Genomic DNA, 23,214 nt, shown 5'->3' on the forward strand with positions numbered 1-23,214 from the left:
CCCTGAGCTCGTGCCCTGGAGTGCCACAGCAGGATGGCCGTGATGGGGGATCCCCATTGCCATAGCACACGTAGGGGCACAGGTCTGTCACCCGCCTGTGTGCCACTCCCACATCCATGCCCATTCAGACCGGTGCTACACCCACCCACGCCACCTACCTGCGTGCCCGGACACACACCTGCCACAAGGTCACACACGCCTGTACATACACACCTGTGCACGCTCTCCCACAGACCTTCATACACACACACACTTGGGCAATGCCCCACACACCTATATACATGACCTGACACACCTGGGCAATGTCCCACACACCCCTATACACGACCCTACTACACACCTGGGCAGTGCCCCACACATCTGTATACACGACCCTACACACCTGGGCAGTGCCCCCCTCACCTGTAGGCACATCCCCACACATCTGGGCAGTGCCTCACTCACCTGTAGGCGCGTCCTCTCATGCACCTGGGCATGTTCCCTACACACCTGGGCAGTGCCCCACTCGCCTGTATACATGACCCTACACACCTGGGCAGTGCCCCACTTGCCTGTATACATGACCCTACACACCTGGGCAGTGCCCCACTCGCCTGTATACACGACCCTACACACCTGGGCAGTGCCCCACTCGCCTGTATACATGACCCTACACACCTGGGCAGTGCCCCACACACCTGTATACACGACCCTACATACCTGGGCAGTGCCCCACACACCTGTATACACGACCCTACACACCTGGGCAGTGCCCCACACACCTGGGCAGTGCCCCACTCGCCTGTAGGCATGTCCCCACACATCTGGGCATGCTCCCTACGCACCTGGACAGTGCCACACGCACCTGGGCACACCAGCACTCCCCACTCCATGCTCACAGGCACAGGGGGACACCCAGCCACACCCGAGAAGCCCTGGGGGCCCCGGAGCAGGCGCCGCGGGCGTGGGCAGGGGCGGCCGCGGACGAGTGGGGGCGGCGGGCCACGCACCGTGAGGCGCCGGGCGGCGTCCACCTCGATCATGCCCCGCAGCAGGCTCTGGCAGTCGGGCGGGATGAAGTGCGGCATGTGGAACACGCCCCGCTTGACCTTCTCCAGCAGCTGCCGCAGGTTGTCGTCGTCGAAGGGCAGCGCCCCCTGCGGGCGGGGCGGCGGGGTTCAGAGAGCGCGGGTGGGGAATAGGGCGGGGGCGGGGCCTGGCCCGTGGGGGCGGGGCCTGGCCAGGCGGGGCCTGACCACATGGGGGGGCGGGACAACTGGAGGGCGGGGCCTGGCCCGTGGGGGCGGGGCCTAGGGTGAGCTGGGGCGGCCCCTGGCCACATCGGGGGCGGGGCCGGGCCGGTGGGGGCGGGGCCGGTGGGGGCGGGGCCGGGCGGGGCGGCGGGGTTCAGAGAGCGCGGGTGGGGAATAGGGCGGGGGCGGGGCCTGGCCACATGGGGGGGCGAGACAACTGGAAGGCGGGGCCTGGCCCGTGGGGGCGGGGCCTAGGGTGAGCTGGGGCGGGGCCTGGCCGGGGGCGGCCCCTGGCCACATCGGGGGCGGGGCCTAGGATGAGCCGGGGCGGGGCCTGGCCGGTGGGGGCGGGGCGGGGCGGAGGGCGGGGCGAGCTGGGGCGGGGCCTGGACAGGTGGGGCTGGGCCGAGGCAGCGGGCTCACCACCAGCAGGGCGAACAGGATCACGCCGCAGCTCCACACGTCCGCCTTGCGGCCGTCGTACTTCTCCCCCTGCAGACAGCAGTGTCCGGGCGTTGGCGCGCGCAGGGCTCGGGGTCCCAGGGCCCCGGCAGAGGGTCTGGGGGAAGTCGGCCCAGGGACCGGCCAGGGCCGGAGGGGGCCAGGGTCTCGCCCAGCGGGCCCAGGGCTGTCTGCGGCTACTCACCCGGATCACCTCCGGGCAGGCGTAGTGGGGGGACCTGAAGGCAAAAGCAGCGAGCGGGTCGGGGACAGAGGCTCAGGACTTGCAACCAGGCCTGTCCACCTGCCCTGCCTGGACCTGCTCCCACGCCCCTACCACTGTACACGGTGCACCCAGACCCCCGTAGTCCTGTGGGGAGACCGCGCCAGGGAGCCTGAGAGCCCATAGGGCCAGCCCCCACAGCCACGAGTGGACACCAGGAGGCCCAGCGGACCCTGCCTTAACCCAGGCCGGTCAGGAGCCCTGGAGTGGGGCAGTCTTCCAGGGCAGGGCAGTCTGCCCCCACCCCACTGCACCTGGCCCAGGGGTCCCCATCCCTGCGGGGTCAGCGCACAGGCCCAGGGGTCCTCCTCCCATTCCCAGGGGTCTGCGCCCCCGACCAGGCGTCCACGCCCACACCCAGGGGTCCGCCCAGCTGTCCAGGCCCCGCAGAGCCCTGGCGGGAGGGCCACTCACCCGCAGCTGGTCTCCAGCAGGCTGTCGCCCACCTGTAGCGACGCCATGCCAAAGTCCGCGATCCGAATGTTGTTCTTCTCATCCAGCAGCAGGTTTTCGGGCTTCAGATCCCTGTGGCTGGGGAGGAAGGCTGGGGGGCTGACTTGGGCGCCTTGGGAAGGGAGACCCCCGCCCCTCCCCCACCTCCAACTCACACAGCCGGCCAATGGCAGCCCAGCCTGGTGATGTCACAGGCAGCCAATCACAGGGTGCCTGCCTGGCCTCTGGACCCGGTCCTGGGGCCAGTTCCCTGGTTGCCCCCAGCCACCCTCAGGGGCACCTGCCCTGGTAGAGGATGACCCCACATGACTGGCCGGACCCCTGTCAATCCCAAGGAGCATCCCACAGCCCTTGGGGGGGTCACCTGGCAGAACCTTCCTGAGGCCCCTGGAGGGGGGGCCAAGGACGCACTGCCCACCCCACGGCACAGGCGCTGACGGGGCACCCAGGGGAGGGGCGCCCGGGGCAGGGCTCGCACCATATGGAGTGGCTGTGGCAGAAGTCCAGCGCCGAGATGATCTGACGGAAGAACTTGCGAGCCTCTTTGGGGGTCAGCCTTCCCTTCTTCACCAGGTAGTCAAAGAGCTCCCCGCCGGAAACGTGTTCTAGCACCAGGTATCTGCGGGAGACAGGCGGGCATCACTGTGTCCAGCTGTGCGGCAGCCTCCCGCTGCACCGCCCGGCCTCCACCCTGCCACAGGGCCCAGAGGAGCCCGGGGTACTGGAGCCTTAGAGAAGGGGGGGCCTCAAATGCCCCGGGCTCCTGGGCGGCCCCCCTAACAGGCGTCTCGGAAGACAGGTGTTTGCAGAGGCCCTGGGGGAGGCTGGGGCTGTCCCCCAGCAGGACTGGACTAGGGCCGGTCAGTGGCTGGGGACAGCCTTGGCTCTCTGGCTGAGCACGGCCAGTGCTCTGGGGCCAAGGGCGGGCATCGTCCTGCCAGCCTCGGGACGCGCCTGGCCTGCAAAGCAAGACCACCTCTCACGCCTTCTGGGCCCCGCACCGAGGCCCGAGGCCCACAGGGCTGCTGTGCAGGGGGCCGAGGTGCAAGGCGGGGTGCAGTGTGGCAAGGGGCACTGGGGTCAGGGAGAGGAGGTGTCCGGTGGTGCCTCCCCACAGTGCCCTGCGCTCCCCTGAGCTGCCCGTGAGCAGCAGACTGGCGGGCAGCCTCCCTGCCCTGGGGTCTGGCCAGGTGAGGGCCTGAGGGGCCAGTCCCCGGGGAGGGCATGCAGGACCAGGGTGTGGGGCCTTGACACTCGGGGTAGCTGTGGGGGCAGAGAGGGGCCCCTGGGTGGGATTCCGGGCAGGAAGGGCCCAAGGCTCCACGCAGCCCAAATGGGTCTGTGTCCGTGGTGGGGGCGGGGCTGCCCGAGGGAGGGGGCCTGGGGCCGGCACTGGGTCCACCCAGCCCTGGCTCCTTCCTGATCCATCCCAGGCCTCTGCTGGCCGAGCCCGCCCACTCGCACCCTAGCCCTGCCCTCCACGCTGCAGTCACCCCATGCTGTCCCCACGCCTCACATGGTAGCGTGAGGAAGTGACTGGTCCTGCACTGCTATGTGGGCGGTGCCTGTCCCGACCCCTGTCCCCAAGCTCCCAGGACAGCACCAGGACACAGTGAGGTGTACCGCCGGGCCGCGGACCCCAGGAGCAGGGGAGGTGCAGGTGCTGACCCTGCCCTGCCCTGCCCCCGTCCCCCAGGCCCACAGTGACAAGGACGGGGGCCTGCCCACAGCCAGGCTACCCTACATCTTTCGGGATCCTCAAACGCTGCGTGCCGGGAGCTGGCCCCACAGAAGCGGGGAAACTGAGGCCCAGGAGGCCGAGCTGCTTGCTGGGGCAGCTGGGCATGGAACCTGGCTGGGTCCCCAGGCAGACCCCAGGGCAGAGGACCCAGGGCCGGCAGCAGCCCCTGCACTGACCCTCCCCGGGCCCCACATCCAGGGGCCCTGCCCGGCGGGCAACTGCTGCAGCCCCCCCCCAAGAGCTGCCGGGGCCCCCACCCGGGCCTGGGCAGGTTTCCGCTGGCCCTGCAGCCGTGGGGTCGCAGGGCCCAGGCTGGGGTGGGGCATGGTGGGGTGCAGGGCCTATGTTCCTGCCCCTCGACCCCAGGTCCCCAGTCCCCCAGCCCTAGGAAGCCCGTCCCCTCCTGTGCGTCCAGCCGGCAGCTATGTGAGCCCCCACAGAGCTGGCCACGGGCCTGGTCCAGGAGTGGGGCCCCCCGTGGCCCGGGCCGAGACCGCCGCCGCCTCTCGGTGGCACTGCAGATGCACTCCCCAACCCTGCCAGTGGGGCCGCACCCCCCACCCCCGCTGCGGCCTGGACTGAGACCCCCAATCTCCATGGCACTGCAGACGCACTCCCCAACCCTGCCAGTGGGGCAGCACCCCCCACCCCCGCTGCGGCCTGGACTGAGACCCCCAATCTCCGTGGCACTGCAGACGCACTCCCCAACCCTGCCAGTGGGGCTGTGGACCCCTGCCCGCCACGGCCCCTGCCTCCCCGGCTCTCCGGACCCAGCAATACCTACAAATATTTTTTGTTTTCATAAACGTCGTGCAGCTTCAGAACGTGCGGGTGCTCTATGAGCTTCAGGATGGCGATCTCGCGCTCCACCTGGGAGAGACCGGAGGGCGTCACCCACGGGCAGGGGCGGGGGTGGGGGCTGCATGTGGGGCCGCTCGGCTGGTGGCGGAGGCAGAGGTGTGAGGGCCAGGGGGCCGGGGTGTGGGGGTGGGGGTAGGTCAGCTGACACCAGCCCTGGCTGAGGCCCACCCTGCCCGCTGGGCCGTGGCTGCAGGGGTGCAGCCCCGAGACTGGGGAGAGCCGGTCTCCAGGCCTCCAGCCAGAGGGCCGGTGGCTGTCCTGGGCCCACGAGACTGTCCTTGCGCCAGCTGCCCGGGAGCCTGGGCTCAGTCCTTTCCCGCCGTGGGAAGCCCAGGAGAAGGGGTCTAGGCAGACTCCTGGGTTGGGGAGGACACACGCGTGGGGCTCCGTGGGCAGGCTGTGCCCCCCCACAGGTCTCCAGCTGGCACTGCACCCCAGGGAGGGGCAGAGGGGCACAGAGGATGCCCAGTCCTGCTTCTGAGCTGGGCACAGGGCAGATGAGCAGCTGTGGCACCTGCACCCCAGGTGGGGCCCCCTTTCCGCACTGTTCCTTCCATGGGCCACGAGGAGCCCAGCTCCTCCTCAGAACCTGCCTCTCCCTGGGTCCCTGTTCAGCCGTCTGACCTACCGCTGCCCCTGTGGCCCCCGTCCTCCGTGGCCGGGGTCTGTAAAGACCTAACTGGCTCTCCCTCCCGCCCACCTGCTGCTCCTGCCCACCCAGGCAGCCCCAGCCCTGCACTTGGGGGAGAAGCAATGAGCCACCCAGAAGGTCCAGGGCCTCAGCCACAGCCTCTGTGACGGGGTCCCCAGCATGCCACCCCCCGCCCCCCGCCAGGTCCCGGCGACCCAGGCCTGAGTGTGGCCAGGAAGCCGAGGGTCTGGGAGCTGGACACTGCCCCCTGTAAGGGTCAGGCTGCCCTGGGAAGCCCCCCCACCCGCTGACAGTCGGGGGGTCCTCAGCTGCCTCCACTGTGCGGGGACTGCCCCGTCCCCGATGGTGACCACATCCCACAAGGCAAGGCCCCCAGCACAGGAGGAGGGCAGCGTCCCTGCCTGGCCCTGACGGGAGGGGCCTCCTCTCCTTTCTAACTGGGGGAACCGGCTGCCGGCCTCTCCCTTGTCCTGGCCCCAGCAGGGGCTGCTGCCGTGTGGAGGCAGGAAGGATGCAGGCAGGGTGGGGCGAGGGGCAGGGATGCCCCCCCCCCACAAGAGCCCATGTGACGGGGTGGCAGGTCCCCCCAGCTGGCTGGGCGGCGTCTCACCTTCATCAGCACAGACTCGCTGAGCTTCTCTCGGTTGACGATCTTGATGGCGACCTTCTGGCACGTGACACAGTGGATCCCGAGCTTCACCAGGCCTGCGGGGGGCGGAGGGGGGAGGCCGGGCTCAGACCCACCCCGGCCGTGGCTGCGCCCACCTTGCACCCTGGGGGGTCCCCGCCGGGCCTGCTGCCCCCAGCCCTTGGTCGCTGTCTGGGGCAGCTCAGGGCCACCGGCCCCCCTGCCACGTTCTCCTCCCACGAACCTTCCGCCTCCTCGAGCCCCTCCCCAGGCCTTCAGTGCACCCAGCCGGGGGGCCAGGGCAGCCCCTGCCTCGTTCCCGCCCCGTCCCAGGAGGCCGTCCCCACAGGGCCACCCGAGACCCCCACCTGCGGAGATGTCCCTGCCTTCCGTGTGCCACGGCCAACACCCACCTCCCCTCCCTCGTGGACCTCAGGCCACCACCGCCCAGCTGCTGCCACTGAAGCCCCACCGGCCTGAGCTGTGGCCTTGACACTGGGCTCCCGCCCGGGCCTCCCGCTGTCCTCGCCCCGCGCGAGGGTCCCAGGTGTGTGGGGGCCGTGCTGTCACAGCCTCTGCCCGCGAGGGTCACACGCACACGGAGCCTGGCCCGGATTGCACTTGGCCGCAACGGACGAGGCTCCTTCCAGGCCACGCCGGCTCCGTGGGCTACGGGAGCCACGTCCACTGCAGAAGGTTGCCGTGGCTCCAGGCGGAACCTCACTGCCGCCACCAAACGGTGACGCCGGGCACCTTCCCGCAATGCCACGGCGTGGTTTGCTCTTCGCTCGTCCCCTCCCCACGCTTTCGTGCTAGCTGGCGTGCGCACCTGCGTGTGCGTCCCCCCAGCGGCTGGCAAGAGCCTTTTGGTGGCACGGGAGCTAAACCTCCGTCACACGCACCTGCAGTGCACTCCCCGCCCTGTCACCGGCCTGGGCTCTACTCTGCCTCTTGCGTGGTTGGGTTCACTGAGGCCCGTGCGTCTCCTGCCCACGGTCCTGCCGCCCCCAGGTGGGTGGGTGGGCCAGGCGGGGGCCAGAACCCTGTGTGGAAGACACGTCCCTGCCCCACACAGATGCCCAGGGACTGGGAGGCCGGGCGGGCGGCGGCTGCAGCCCAGCGACACCACCACCACCTCCAGGATGCGCTGCTGCCCCAGCCCAGGGCTGGCCCGGACCCTGCACCTCCTCGCCAGGGCACCAGGGCACCTGGGCACGCCAGGAGGCCCCTCCCCAGACAAGAGGCCACCTGCACCCCAGGCCAGGAGGCCCCTCCCCAGACAAGAGGCCACCTGCACCCCAGGCCAGGAGGCCCCTCCCCAGACAAGAGGCCACCTGCACCCCAGGCCAGGAGGCGCCTGGCGGCAGGATTCAGCCCCCACACACGGCAAACAGCAGGAGCACCCCGTCCAGCAAGGCTGGAAGGCTGATGACACACACGAAGGCAGCGTGACCAGGGACGAAAGCCTCACCCTGAGGGGAACGAGTCCCTCAAACCTGCAAGGCAAACTCCCGGGATGGCGCAGCAGAGACGGCGGTGGGTTACAAACCATGACCCAGACAGCCCCCAGGAGGGTCCCAAGACCCCAAAGGACAGAGAGCTGGCCCTCTGCCCCCAGGACGTCACAGGGCAAGGCCGGGAGGCGGGAGACGGCACCTGAGGGCAGGTGGGCACTGACTCATTACGGCACAGCGGACAGCTCCCAGCTGCCCTGAGCTGACGGCGTGGCCCAATGGACCACGAGAAACGCCCAGTAGCTGGCCACGGCAGGAGGGCGCTGGCCACGGAGAAGCAGGAACCGGTGCAGGAATGGAGCACACGCACACACGTCCAGTGCACACAGTCCAGCGCACACGTAAACACACACATCTAGTGCACACACATACACATGTGCACACAATCCAGTGTACACATGTACATAAACACACACGTCCAGTGTGCACACGTACATAAACACACACACGCCCAGTGTGCAATGTACATAAACACATGTCCGGTGTGCACACGTACATAAACATGCACACACGCCCAGTGTGCACAGGTACATAAACACGCACACATCCAGTGTGCACACATACATAAACATGCACACACGTCCAGTGTGCATAAGTACATAAACACACACACAGTGTGCACATGTACATAAACACGCACACACGTCCAGTGTGCACACGTACATAAACATGCACACACGTCCAGTGTGCACATGTACATAAACATGCACACAGTGTGCACATGTACATAAACACGCACACACGTCCAGTGTGCACACGTACATAAACACACACATCGAGTGTGCATAAGTGCATAAACACACACACACCCAGTGTGCACATGTACATAAACACACACATCCAGTGTGCACACGTACATAAACACGCACACACGTCCAGTGTGCATAAGTACATAAACACACACACACCCAGTGTGCACACGTACATAAACACGCACACGTGTCCAGTGTGCATAAGTGCATAAACACACACACACCCAGTGTGCACATGTACATAAACACACAGTCCAGTGTGCACACGTACACAAACACGCACACACGTCCAGTGTGCATAAGTACATAAACACACACACCCAGTGTGCACACGTAATAAACACGTATGCACACACATGTCCAGTGCACACACGTGTACACACATCTGGCATACACACACCCAGTACGCACACACACATGCACACTCCCCCCACGCACACCTCTCAGTGACAGGAGCCAGCATTCCCATGGGACGACGTGCTCCTGCTTCCAGAAAAGGAAAGGAAGTGGGTATGGAAGCCAGAGGGAGGCAGGCTTGGTGGGGCCTGCAGTCCCAGCTACTTGGGAGACCGAGGCGGGAGGATCACTGGAGCCCAGGGGGTGGAGGCTGCAGTGAGCTACAGGGACAGCCCTGCACTCCAGCCAGGTGACAGAGCGAGACTCTGTCTCAAAATAAAGAAAAAGGCTAGCAGGAGCCCAAGGGCGGCCCTGGGCCAACTTTCCAGAAGTTTTCAGTAAAATGAGGGTGCTGCTCCCCTGTGACCGCCAAAGCTGCCGGCACCACCTGTGCCAGGTGTGGTCTGGGCGGGGCCTGTCTCACCCCCACCTCTCCGATGAGAGAGCTGGGGTCACGCCACCCAGCGGCACACACGTTTCAGACGCTGGCAGATGACAGCCAGGAACAGGGCATAGCGCCCTGCGCCCTCCCGGACCAGGCTCAGCGACAGAAACACGGCCTTGGGCTGGGCATGGGCCGCGGGGGCCGTGGGCCTCTGCTCCCGCTGTGCTCAGGGGAAGGAGCCTCACCACGGCTCTAACAAGGGCTGCAGGGAGAGCCCTGCCCACCCCCTGACTCCATCTTCCTTCACTTGCAGCTCCTCTGCCCAGAAAGTCATTGCCCTGAAGACTCCTACACACCCCTCGATGCCCCGTGTAAAGAAGTCCCTCCCCGACTAGGCTTCTGTGACGCCCCAGGCAGCAGCACAGCCCTCTCTGACCTGTTTTCCTCAGACCTGGGTCCTCTGGAGCTGACTATCTGGGTGCTGAGCGTTCCCACCACACCCTGAGGGCAGGCAGCGGGGGGGGGGGGCACGGCTGAGGCCTTCCCGGCTCAGCTGCAGCCCCCAGGATTGGGGGCCACAACCCCCCTCAGTCACCAGCCCTCCAGCTCGCGGGCGCTCATTTTCCAATTGAGACTCTGTCTCTAATTACCGTCTTTACGCAGCACAGGCTCACGCAGAGAGGAAAAGTACAGGGTGCCACGGATCAGGGCACGTGGCCTCGCTGGGGGCTGGGCGCACGGCAGCAAGGAGCCGCCGGCTCGGACCGGGCGCTGCTTGGGGACTGCAGCAACCCCACGACAAGGATGTGCAGGAAATGGGCCGGCGAGAGTGGAGCTGGACAGTGAAAGGCCCGGCCAGGGTGAGATCTGCTCCGTGAGGAGCTGCCCAGGACACAAGGCGCACGCCCAGGGGTGCTGGGGCCACCTGAGCCCACGGTGGTGAAGGGCTCCAGCCTCCACAGGGCGCCACGGCCGCCCTGCCCACAGGCATCGCACAAACGTGCGCATCGGCCAGCCCAGGACAATCAAAGGGGCCCAGGACAAGGACTAAGCGGAGAGGACCAGGGGAGCAGGCACCGGGGCCGCTGTCCCTGGTGCTGAACTTGGCCTGGGCCTGCGAATAGCCTGGCAGCTGCACCAGCCCTGGCAGCTGGCTGGTCCGTGGAGCTGGCGGGGTGGCAACGCCCTCCCCATGGGTCCTGGGGGCCGAAACCCATCACAGGCAGACGCGCCGACACGCCCAGCTCCCCACCCCTGCCAGCTCCCGCAGGCTGAGCTCTGGAAGCTCCCCAGAGACCAGCGTGGGGCCCCCTCTGCCCCCAGAGCACCGAGGGTCACTTGTGCCTGGACGGAGCAGACCTCGTCCTGGGCCGGGCTCTCAGCTGTCCAGCTCTGCTCTCGCTGACCCACTTCTTGGACATCCTTGCCATGGGGCGCTGCAGTCCTGGGGCGTGCGCAGGGCTCCCATTCCCTGGGGACGAGAGGGAGAACTCCCCATCCCCCAGCTCTCCGGAAAAATGAATCAGCAACGCTGGATGCCTCGGAGCCTGACCTGGCTCCCTGGCTGGGCCGCCCACGGCAAGCAGCGGTGGACGCCATGGAGGGGGCAGCTGGGGCCAGGCGGCGCCATGCCGTGACTAAGGATCCTAGCCCCCGAGTGGACGGGGTTTCTGGGGTCGCTACACAACGTCCTGCCGAGAGCAGGAGCAGGACCCGGCTCGGCCAGGCCTGCAGGATGCGGACTGTGCCCCCAAGCCTCAGGGGACGGGGCTCCCCAGCTATGTGCAGACGGCCAGCTCGGCCGTGGCTCTGCGGGTGCTCTCGGCTGCTCGCGGCGACCTCACGGGTCACTGCCTCTGGTCCCATCCCCGGCACACAGACCACGGCCCCACACCCAGGCCGGGCCTCCAGAGCTTACCCGTGCTCTGGTGGGATATCGGTGGCAGGCGAGAGCACACATGTGGCTCGGAGCAAAGGGAAGAGGGCGGGACGGTGTTCTTGGTTCAGAGTACCGGGGCAGGCGGCCAGGGGTCCGGTCTGCAGGGCCAGCTGGCCCACGTGGGCTTCCCTGACCCTTGGGCTGAGGCCTGGGGGCAGGTTTGGGGGCGCGGCCAGGAGGAGGGGGGAGGCACAGGCGCTGTTTGGGGACAGCATGTGTGTGCAGGGCCGTCCTGGCAGCGTCTGTCCCCTCAGTGTCCCGTGCTCTGGACGCAGTAAGCACAGCGGCCTCCGAGGCCCGTCCCCTGGTGCTGCCCCACGGCAGCCCGTGGACCCAGGGAACGTGGCAGAGAGGAAGGGGAAGGCCACAGAGAACCCCAAGCTTCCTCCTGAACGCTGAAGAACCCAGCGGCCACGTTGAGAGTCCCCTCCACAGCACCCGGCCCTGCTCTTCCCGCCCCTGCGGCCTCCTCTGCTCAGGGGACGCCCGATCCCCGCCCCGGCGGGAAGGAGGCCCACACGTCCCGCTGCCTCTGTCCGCCCACCAGCGCCAGGCAGAGCCGCGGCGGCGGCTCATGTCTCTTGGGAGACGACTGTTCACGCTCAGAAAAGGAACCTCTCAAATTAAATTAATTAAGCCCTGAAATACTTCACAGGCGCTACAGACGCTCGGCAGCCTCTGCCTGGTCCCCGCCCTCGCCGCCCCGGCACCCAAATACAAGGGCTGCCTGCCGCTCCGTGGGGCCGGGGTGGGGGCGGCACCGAGCCCCTCCCGGGAGCCGAGCCCCGTCTGCAGCCCCACGAGGGCGAGGGAGGGCCGGGCTGGGCTGCCCTCCCGGGGGTGCCCGGGCCACACCAGCCCAGGGGTCTCCCGACACGCTCCCCTGTGGTGGGGAGACGGAATGAGGACTCCCCAGCCCTGTAGTCCTGGCGCCCACACCTGCTCCCGCCCTCCAAGGGGTGGCCTGGGATTGCACCCAGGAAGGGGCCCAGTGGGGGCCCACAGCAGCAGGGGCCCCCGAAAACCTGCAGGCGATCCTGCGTGTGCTTCCGGGGCCCTCCAAACCCACAGGCAAATGCACCAGTGCTTCACAGGCCCCTCAAAACCCGCAGGCAATCCTGCGTGTGCTTCCGGGGCCCCCCTGAAACCGCAGGTAATTGCATCAGTGCTTCATGAGCCCCCCAAAACCCACAGGCAATCCTGCGTGTGCTTCCGGGGCCCCTCTGAAACCCACAGGCAATCCTGCATGTACTTCCGGGCCCCCCCAAAACCCACAGGCAATCCTGTATGTACTTCCAGGGCCCCCCAAAACCCACAGGCAATCCTGCGTGTGCTTCTGGGGCCCCCTGAAACCCACAGGCAACCCTGTGTGTACTTCTGGGGCCCCCCAAAACCCACAGGCAATCCTGCGTGTGCTTCCAGGGCCCCCCGAAACCCACAGGCAATCCTGCGTGTGCTTCCAGGGCCCCCCGAAACCCACAGGCAATCCTGCGTGTGCTTCCGGGGCCCCCTCCTTTGCACTCAAGGGGAAGGTGCTGACAGAAGCCGCCATCAGCCCTGTGGTCAAGACTTGCCCACAGCACCCACCAGAGGGCTGGGGGAGGCCCCCTAGGGACACAGGCCCCCTCCCGAGATGCCGGCACCCATGGGCACCTTGGGAGGTGGGCGCCGGCCCCACCCAGAGCCAAGGGTGGAGGAGCCCCAGAGGCGTCTGCTGAGCAACTCAGGGGGGCTGCAGGGAGGAGGGGTCCCAAGAGGATGTCCCGGCCCAGGTGATGGGGAGGAGCCTGGGCTTCTGGAGTTCTGGGGCTGAGACAGGTGTGGGGGTGCCCAGAAAGGAGGTCCAGGCGGGGTCTGTGTGGGGTGGCTGTCAGAGCCCCGCTAGGGGCAACCCTCAAGTTCGCCTCGCGTGGTCGACCCTCTGCAGAGAGAGGGCACCTGGCAGGGACAAGAAACCTCACGACATTCCAGAACCCTCTGGAAGAGGCAGGCGGGGGGCAGGGAGAGGGGCTGCAACCCCACGGGAGCACCCACCCTGGGAGCACCCACCACGGGAGCACTCACCAGGGGAGCACCCACCACAGGAACACCCACCCTGGGAGCACCCACCACGGGAGCACTTACCAGGGGAGCACCCACCACAGGAACACCCACCATGGGAGCACTCACCAGGGGAGCACCTACCACGGGAACACCCACCACGGGAGCACTCACCACGGGAGCACTCACCACGGGAGCACTCACCAGGGGAGCACCCACCACGGGAACACCCACCATGGGAGCACTCACCAGGGGAGCACCCACCACAGGAACACCCACCATGGAACCACCCACCACGGGAGCACTCACCGGGGGAACACCCACCCTGAGAGCACCTACCACGGGAGCACTCACCGGGGGAGCACCCACCCTGGGAGCACCCACCTCGGGAGCACCCACTGGGGGAGCAAGTGCAGGGCCGTCCCAGTAAGCACCTCCTCCCTCTCTGCCAGCACAGGAGAAGGAAGAGCCAGGGACGTGTGCCCATCAACAGCCCAACACACACGCGTGCACAGGCGTGTGCACACTCGGGCAGGAGGCTGTTCCCACAGAGCCCACCGAGTGGGGACGTCCCACGGCGTCAGTGCGGGACGCTGGGACTGAGCAGGGACCTCTGACCTGGCACTGGGAAGGTCCCACCTGCAGGGAGGCAGGATCACCAAGAATGGCGGTTCTAAGGGGCTCTGAGATAAAGGGGGCCCGGGAAGCCCCCGACCGTGCAGGCAGCAGGCCAGGGGGGCCGGGGGGTCACATCTGGGAAAAGCCGTCTGCCCCGGCAGGAGGGTCTCCTCAAACCGGAGCAGCCTGGGGCAAGGGACACAGGGGCTGCCAGAACGGACGGCGTGTCCGGACCGTCTTTTAAAAGCTGGGTCACCACAGACGGCGTGACACAGAAAGGAAGGCCACTCGGAACTCCCGAGCACGCCAGGGGATGCAGACGCAGAGTCTCACGGACGCAGACCACGCTGGGACGGCAGCGAGGAGAACACGAAACCACAGACTCCGGAGCCCGACGCTCCCAGCTCCAGAAAAGCAGGTCTTGGGGCAGAGCTCCAGCGTACGGCCCCACCGCCCCGAGAGGTCACACCAGCCGGCCCCCAACAAGGAGGGGACAACATCCCCACGTGGACGATGTTCGACCCCCGAGATACACTGACAGGCGCTCCCGGGAGCATGGCCCGGCGAGGGAAGGACAGAGATGCTGTACTTTTAAGAAACCAAAGGTATTGAAAACAGCCTGAGCAAGAGCGAGACCCCGTCCCGACTAAAAATAGGAAGAAATTAATTGGCCAATTAATATATATAGAAAAAATGAGCCAGGCATGGTGGCGCATGCCTGTAGTCCCAGCCACTCGGGAGGCTGAGGCAGGAGGATGGCTCAAGCCCAGGAGTTTGAGGTTGCTGTGAGTGAGGCTGACGCCACGGCGCTCTAGCCAGGGTGACAGAGTGAGACTCTGTCTCAAAAAAAAAAAAGAAAAAGAAACGGAAGGTAAAAGCCACTGTCAGGCAGGGCATGGGAGGGACAGAGAGGGGTGAGGACAACGCAGTGCTCCTGTGGCGGAGAAGAGGCGCTACCACTCCACAGAGCAGGTCTGGGGACACGGAGCCTGTCCACTTTCTGTAGCAGGAGCGTCAGGGATTGCCCGGTGGTGGCCAAGACTCGGATGTGAGCCCCCAGAAGCACTCGGACCATGGTGGGGGGGGCTCCGAGAAGTGGCTCTGGGGTGGCTGGGACCCGGTCCTGTCACCGGAGTCCCACCGGCCAGGACGGGGCCCACGACAGGTGCTGTCACGGACACCATCAGACGCTTGTGGCAATTTGGAGCAGGGGGTCTCGTGTCTGTAAACCAAGCAAGATGTTCGGGCTTGGGCTGCAAAAGGCTCTGGGTTTTCTCCTCCACTTCATTTTATTGCACTAATTTTTATTTTATTTTACTAAAGCACTCCATCGGGAATTTTTTTAAAAACTCGCCCTTTGCCATGGAGAATCTGAGAAGCATCCTTCTAAACCGTTTGAGATTCACGAGCACAGGAGAGAAACTACAAAGAGGAGCCCCAGCACCGCTGGACACACCCAGGAAGGACAGGCGCCAGCCCAGATATGCCGGGTGCACTCCTGGGCTCCCCCCAACTGTGACGCAGCCCATCCCCCAAGCAGGTGCCGCCTTCTGCCCCCCCCCTGCAGCCCTCCCAGCCCCTCCCCACCTGCCCGCTGACAGGTGGTCTCAGGTCCTGGCCACTGGGAGATCCCTGTGTGCCGGACGTGGCTTGGGGTCCCCACGGGAGCCAACGATGAACTCTGTCCAGCCTGGGTCCAGGGCCCAGCTAGCAGGGGGCGTCCCCAACTCTGCAGAAACTAAGTGACAGGACAGAACTACCCAGAATACTTGCCCGCCCAGGCTGGGCGCCCCGGGGCTGCCCACGTGGCCCTCCAGGGCGACAGGAGCTGAGAGGAGCCGTAGGGAGCCGTAGGAAGCGGTCACTGCACAGGTATCAGGCCACGGCCCCGAACCACACAGGAGCCCACGGATTCTACAAGGGAAGGAGCAGCGTGCCAAGGGCGGGGCAGGGGGCAAGGCAGCCCAGCGCAGGGTGGGGGTCCACAGGGTGCCCTCTCTGTGGGGACCTTATTTATTGTTTTGTTTGGAGACAGAGTCTTATTCTGTTCCCCGGGCTAGAGTGCCGTGGCGTCAGCCTAGCTCACAGCAACCTCCAACTCCTGGGCTCAAGCGATTCTCCTGCCTCAGCCTCCCGAGTAGCTGGGACTACAGGCATGCGCCACCATGCCCGGCTAACTTATTCTATATGTTGTTAGTTGACCAATTAATTTCTTTCTATTTTTAGTAGAGACGGGGTCTCACTCTTGCTCAGGCTGGTCTTGAACTCCTGACCTTGAGCGATCCGCCCGCCTCGGCCTCCCAGAGTGCCGGGATGACAGGCGTGAGCCACCGCGCCCGGCCACTGCGGAGACTTTAAAAACAAAAATAAAACTGATTGGAACTGGGTCTGCCGGAAGACAGCCTGGCAGTCCCTCAAGCGTCAGCCAGAAGAACCACCGCTCAACCGGCAACCCCCAGCCCAGGCGCGGACCCCCAGGCACCTCCCAGGGACGACCCCAGCGTCTCTCAGCGGATGACAGATGAAGAAAGTGCAGTCTCTCTGCAAGACAGAACATCACTCAGCTGCACAGGAAGGAAATCCCGACACGCTACCACACGGAGGGGGACCTAAGGCCATCATGCTGAACAGAAGCAGCGGGTGACACAGGCCGCGTGTTGTGAGAGTCCATGTGTATGAAACGCCCGGACCAGGCAAACCCACGGAGTGGAAAGTGGACCAGGCGCTCCTGCCTGGGTCAGGGGTGAGCACGAATGGGGCGGGAATGTCCCCGGGCTGGTGGGAGGCAGGCGGCGGGTGCGTGACTCTGAGAATGTGCTACAACACCCCTGAACCCGGCCCTTCCGTGGGTTCCTTTTATCTCAAGTGATGAAACCCGTCTCAGTCCCAAACCACAACGAGGGCCAGGCCCACGCTTGTAGTCTCAGCACTCTGGGAGGCCGAGGCTGGAGGATCGCTCAAGGTCAGGAGTTCGAAACCAGCCTGAGCAAGAGCGAGACCCCGTCTCTACTAAAAATAGGAAAATTAGCCGGCGTGGTGGCGTGCACCTGCGGTCCCCGCACTCTGGGAGGCCAAGGCCGGAGGCTCGCTAAGCTCGGGAGTTGGAGGCTGCAGGGAGCTGTGATGATGCCACCGCACCCCAACCCCGCCCCACAAAAACGAAAAAAGGAAATTCGGTCCACATTTTATCGCCAGACAATGACAATGGTGAACAGTGCTGGTGACAAAACAAACATCCCGCCCCAAACACAGCTCTGCCTCGGTCTACATGCTAAATACACATCTGCCGCGCACGCTGTGTTACCCTAGCGTGCTGTGAGGTTCCACAGCCTCTGGGAGACGTCTTCAAGGCAGAAGTTCGTTCCTAGAACCCCAGAAACTTCAGCCTCCCCAGAGAGGAAGCTCCCAGTGCCCCTGCACCTGGATGACCATTCACTCCCACACCGCCTCCCGCCTGACCTCTGGGAGCACCTGTCTGCATCTGGAATTGGAACAGTGGAACCATGGCACCTGCAGGGCGGGACACTTTTGGTCAATGCAAACCTTCAGTTTCCTCATATGTGAAATATTTGAATGTCTTTAAAGTTGAAGGTAAATTCTTCTTTTTCAACTACTGAATATTTACTTTTCGTTTTTTGTTTTGTTTTTTGAGACAGAGTCTCACTCTGTTGCCCGAGCTACAGTGCCGTGGAGCCAGCCTAGCTCATGGCAACCTCCAACTCCTGGGCTTCAGCGATCCTCCTGCCTCAGCCTCCCAAGTAGCTGGGACTACAGGCACGTGCCACCATGCCCGGCTCATTTTTTCTACATATTTTTAGTTGGCCAATTAGTTTCTTTCTATTTTTAGTAGAGATGGGAGTCTCGCTCTTGCTCAGGCTGGTATCGAACTCCTGACCTTAGGCGATCCTCCCGCCTCGGCCTCCTAGAATGCTAGGATTACAGGTGTGAGCCGTGGTGCCCGGCCTGAATATTTGTTTTAAAACTATAGAATGGACCAAGAAAGCACAGCTATCATGGAGTGTCACATGATGATCAGCATATTCTGCTGTACAGAGGAGCATGCAGGCCAGGCTGTGGCCACCCAGGTCCTGTGGATAAGCCCTGTGTCCCGTCTGCCCACAGCTCCTCCGGGGGCCTCCTCCCAGGAGCTCCTGGCCCTGGACCACCCATGCCCCTGCAGATGGCAGGATGGGCTATCAGTTTGAGGGGTGCTGCAGGCCCCTCCTCCTGGCTCCCCCCGTTCTGTCCGGGAGGCTGGGGAAAGTGGGCGGGGGCCTTACAGGGAGCCGGGGCCTGCAAGGCCATCGGGGTGGGAGGTCCACAGTGGAGCTGGCTACAGGACCCAGGCGTGGGACCGGGGCAGATGTCAGCAGAGCTGGGAGGGGGCAGCAAGGAGCAGTGCTCGTTGGGAGGAAGGCGGCCACGTGGTTCCGTGGTCTTGCCCCTGTGGCACCACACTCGCCTCCCTGGCCCAGGAGCCCCCCCCCCACACCTCCTGCTGGTCCTGAACAGGCTGTTGTCTGGGTCTCCCGGCAAGACCATGTGTCTCACATGTGGGGACATGGCAGGCAGGGAGTGTGTGGGGGTGCCCGGCTGCACCCCCAGGACAGACCTTGGACTCTGCAGGCAGAGCCAGGTCTGGCCTCAGGCCTGGGAGTTCGACCAGGTGAGCAACCAGGTGAGCAGGACCCCTCCACCTCCCACATGCTGGGCCAGGCTGGGTTCTCTCTGGGCCCCAGAGGGGTGGGGGGAGGGGCGTCCCTGCAGCCAGTGGTCACACAGGTAAGGCTGGGTTCCGGCCAGGCCGCCACCAATGCCAGGGCAGGCGCCCTGCAGAGCTGTGGCCCGGCTCAGGCTCGTGGTGTACAGGTGGGGGCACTGGCCCTTCCCAGTCGACCACTCAGGCCTGGGGGCGAGGCTGGGAGGGGGAAGCCCACCCTCTCACCGTCCCCGGAGGATGCCCAGCTGGTCTCCAAACCCTGACCGCCTCCTACCAGGCCCTCCCTCCATTCCCTGCCAACCGCCATCTGTCGTCATGGTGACGGAGAGGAAAAGACAGGTCCCTGCGGGGCCACGCCCCCTGGCTGGGGCCTCCCGGAGACCCCGCCCCACCCTGCAAGGCCCTGGCTTCTGAGACCACCCAACTCCTGCGCTGCACAAAAGGAGCCCTGCGCCGGCCCAGGCCACAGCAGCGCTGGCCCCCTGACCCTCGTCCCTGCCGGGTCCCGGCCAAGGGTCCTCCACAAGGACGCCCCCCAGGCCCACCCCAAGGCAGCAGGCTCCGCGGGAAGGGGGTGGGCAGCCAGGACTCTGATGCCGGCGCAGGTGCCCCGCATCCGGGACTGTGCGTGGCCGCTCTGCCTCCGCCCCCACCTAAACTCCAGCGCCCCCGAGAGAGATCAAGGCAAGAACAAAAGCGCCCAGGTCAGCGGTGCCGGCAGCGGGCTGCGCACCCCACTGGCCGTTCATTCCCAGGCGCTCGCTCTCGGGCGCACTTCCTCGCGCGCACCCGCGCCCCGCGCGGGGACTCCGCGGTGAGCACCCCGCAGCTCACGGCTTTTCCTCCCTCTTCCGAGTCTGCAGCCGCCGACGCGCTCCCCACCCTGCCTACCCCCACCCTCCGCTCGCGGCCGAGCGCACGAATTCACAGCGCGTGGACGGTCTGGCCCACGCGCCCGCACGCGCATCCCCCAAAGCGTCCCGCACCCTTCACGACCCTCCCCCACGGCAGGTGGCGCGAGCCGCCTCCCCGGAACTCCCATAAACGGAATCGCACACGCGCGCCGCCCTGCGCAGAAGGGCAGGAGGCCCTGCGTGCGTCAAGAGCTCTGACTCGGCGGGGCGCGGTGGCTCACGCCTGTCATCCCAGCACTCTGGGAGGCCGAGGCGGGAGGATCGCTGGAGGTCAGGAGTTCAAAACCAGCCTGAGCAAGAGCGAGACCCCCATCTCTACTAAAAATAGAAAGAAACTAATTGGCCAACTAAAAATATATAGAAAAAATGAGCCGGGCATGGTGGCGCATGCCTGTAGTCCCAGCTACTCGGGAGGCTGAGGCAGGAGGATTGCTTGAGCCCAGGAGTTGGAGGTTGCTGTGAGCTGGGTTGACACCACGGCACTCTAGCCCGGGTGACAGAGTGAAACTCACTCTGTCTCTTAAAAAAATAAAAAGAGAGTTCTGACCTGTTGCTCAAAAAAAACACCAACACCCCCGACTGTCTGTGAACACTCGGAGGCCATGACAGACAACCTGACGCCTGTGCACAGATGGCAGAGCCTGCCCAGAAAGGATGACTGGACACGAGGAGACACCTGTCCTACCTGCCAGCCTGCCCAGGTGAGGCGGCACCTGGCGTGGCACAGGAGGGGCTGGGCTGGCCTGGAGAAGGTCTCTGGACAGTCGGAGAGCAGCAGCTGGCCCTCCCCCCAACCCCCACAGCCCAGCTCTGAGCACAGTCCAGGGAGGGGAGGAGACAGTGGGGGGGCAGAGGAGCAGGAAGCACCAGGCCTCCCTCCTGCAGCATGGCAGGACCACCTCCCTGGAGCGGTGGTGGGGAACTGGCCAGGCCCACGCCTCTGGCTGCACAGCCCACCCATGGTGGCAGCAGAGCCCTGGTGGGGCCTCGGGGACGGGGCTCTGAGCTGGGCCCTCGCCGGGGCGGCCACACGTCAGGGTCTGGGGGAGTCTCGCCGAGTAAGCTCCGAAGCAGCAGCCCCAGGTGTCACCCCCTGGCTGGAGGACAGGCCCTCATTCTCTGCAGGCAGGAGCCGCCCAGGATCACACAGCTGGCCCGCCACGGGCTTCAGTCCCGGTGACGCCTGGCCTGGCAGCTGCGGGGCACTCTCCCATGCTACCCACTGCCCCTCCCCAGCCTCCAAGGGTTGCTGTCCTGGGCCCCGCCCTGGGCCCCCACCGTGGCCAGCCTCAGGGCCCCCCAGGGAGACTGCAGCTTCCTTCCTGGGGCGCGGGGCTGGGCTGGGAGGGTGTGGAGCTGGATTCTGGGGTCAGAAAGCCTGGCGTGGACACCATGGAGTGACCAGAGGACCCGTGGCTGGTGGCAGGGCCCCGACCAGCCACGGTGCCGCTCTCAAGGCCATGGTGCTGTGCTGGACAGAGCAGAGGTGGCCGATGGGGACAGCTGGAACCAGAGCCTGGGGCTGCGAGGGCTGGGCGGGAAGGAGAGGAGGTGGCGGGCACAGACGCTGCCACGGCCGAGCACGCACAGGCCACGGCAGCTCCCTCTCGCTCCGCACCTGCCGGCCCTGCCGCCAAGACCCCAGGCACGGCAGAGGGGTCGCTGTGGTGACAAGGTTGGGGAAACCCCAGGGGCCCCTGTCACCCATGTGCAGGCAGACACACGTACATGCACGAGTACCTGCACCCGCACCCAGACCCGCACACACACACACACACACACCCAGACCTGCACACACAAACACACACAGACCTGCACACACACACACCCAGACCTGCACACACACACACACACACACAAACCTGCACACACACACACCCAGACCTGCACACACAAACACATACAGACCTGCACACACACACACCCAGACCTGCACACACACACACCCAGACCTGCACACACACACACACACACAAACCTGCACACACACACACCCAGACCTGCACACACAAACACATACAGACCTGCACACACACACACATACAGACCTGCACACACACAGACCTGCAAACACACACACCCCCAGACCTGCACACACAAACACATACAGACCTGCACACACACACACCCAGACCTGCACACACACCCAGACCTGCACACACACCAAGACCTACACACATGCACCCAGACCCCCCACACACACATATACCCAGACTCACGCACACACACCCAGACCCAGACCTGCAAACACACACACACCCAGACCTACACACACACACAGACCTACAAACACACCCAGACCTGCACACACACACACACCTGCAAACACACACACACCTGCACACACACACACACACACTCACCCAGACCTGCACACACACACAGACCTGCACACATACACACCCAGACCTGCACACACACACACACCCAGACCTGCACACACACAGACCTGCACACATACACACCCAGACCTGCACACACACACACTCACCCAGACCTGCACACACACACAGACCTGCACACATACACAGACCTGCACACATACACACCCAGACCTGCACACACACACACCCAGACCTGCACACACACACACCCAGACCTGCACACACACCCAGACCTGCACACACACACAGACCTGCACACACACACCCAGACCTGCACACACACGCACACACACACAGACCTGCACACACACACACACAGACCTGCACACACACACAGACCTGCACACATACACACCCAGACCTGCACACACACGCACACACACCCAGACCTGCACACACACACTCACATCCAGACCTGCACACACACACACCCAGACCTGCACACACACACTCACACCCAGACCTGCACACACATACACACCCAGACCTGCACACACACACACACCCAGACCTGCACACACACACTCACTCAGACCTGCACACACACACTCACACCCAGACCTGCACACACACACACACCCAGACCTGCACACACACACACCCAGACCTGCACACATACACTCACTCAGACCTGCACACACACACTCACACCCAGACCTGCACACACACACTCACACTCAGACCTGCACACACACACACCCAGACCTGCACACACACACTCACACCCAGACCTGCACACACACACTCACACCCAGACCTGCACACACACACTCACACCCAGACCTGCACACACACACCCCAGACCTGCACACACACTCACACCCAGACCTGCACACTCACACCCAGACCTGCACACACACACACACCTGCAGACCTGCACACACACACACACCTGCACACACACACTCACACCCAGACCTGCACACACACTCACACCCAGACCTGCACACACACACTCACACCTGCACACACACACTCACACCCAGACCTGCACACACACACACACACCCCAGACCTGGCCACACACACCGACACACGCAGAGACCTCTACACGCACACAGACACACACACAGGCCCGTAACCCTGCACAGACCGCAGCCGGCCGCCAGCCTTCCCATCAGGGCCCTGGGCTCTGCCGCAGCTGCAGGCTGAGACCCGCCGTCTCCCAGGGCCCCCACGTCCTCCCAGAGCACAGTCTCGGGGCCGGTTGTCTACCTAGCTGTCCTCAGCTCACTGGCTTCACACCCGCCCCGTCCGGCCC

The 23,214-nt window shown here is 65.0% G+C and overlaps 1 protein-coding gene across 7 annotated transcripts in view; it reads right to left on the reverse strand.

The window, feature by feature from the left end:
• BRSK2 (BR serine/threonine kinase 2) overlaps positions 1 to 23,214 on the reverse strand; it is a 49,604-nt gene that overhangs the window by 14,710 nt on the left and 11,680 nt on the right. For 6 of the 7 annotated variants that reach the window (XR_012918883.1, XR_012918884.1, XR_012918882.1 and 3 more), the window contains exons 2-8: positions 6,274 to 6,368; positions 4,935 to 5,020; positions 2,888 to 3,028; positions 2,371 to 2,487; positions 1,879 to 1,912; positions 1,656 to 1,724; positions 990 to 1,136 (exon numbers count right to left, since the gene is read on the reverse strand). Coding sequence is in view for 4 of the 7 variants with exons in the window: in XM_076001591.1 (XP_075857706.1) it covers positions 990 to 1,136; positions 1,656 to 1,724; positions 1,879 to 1,912; positions 2,371 to 2,487; positions 2,888 to 3,028; positions 4,935 to 5,020; positions 6,274 to 6,368 (689 nt within the window). In the remaining 3 variants the exon portion in view is untranslated. Of the gene's footprint in view, positions 1 to 989; positions 1,137 to 1,655; positions 1,725 to 1,878; positions 1,913 to 2,370; positions 2,488 to 2,887; positions 3,029 to 4,930; positions 5,021 to 6,273; positions 6,369 to 23,214 lie in introns of those variants that run through there. The other variant, XM_076001592.1, reaches the window with a different exon arrangement.

Source organism: Microcebus murinus, chromosome 4 (assembly GCF_040939455.1).
Source record: "Microcebus murinus isolate Inina chromosome 4, M.murinus_Inina_mat1.0, whole genome shotgun sequence".
Taxonomy (NCBI): domain Eukaryota; kingdom Metazoa; phylum Chordata; class Mammalia; order Primates; family Cheirogaleidae; genus Microcebus; species Microcebus murinus.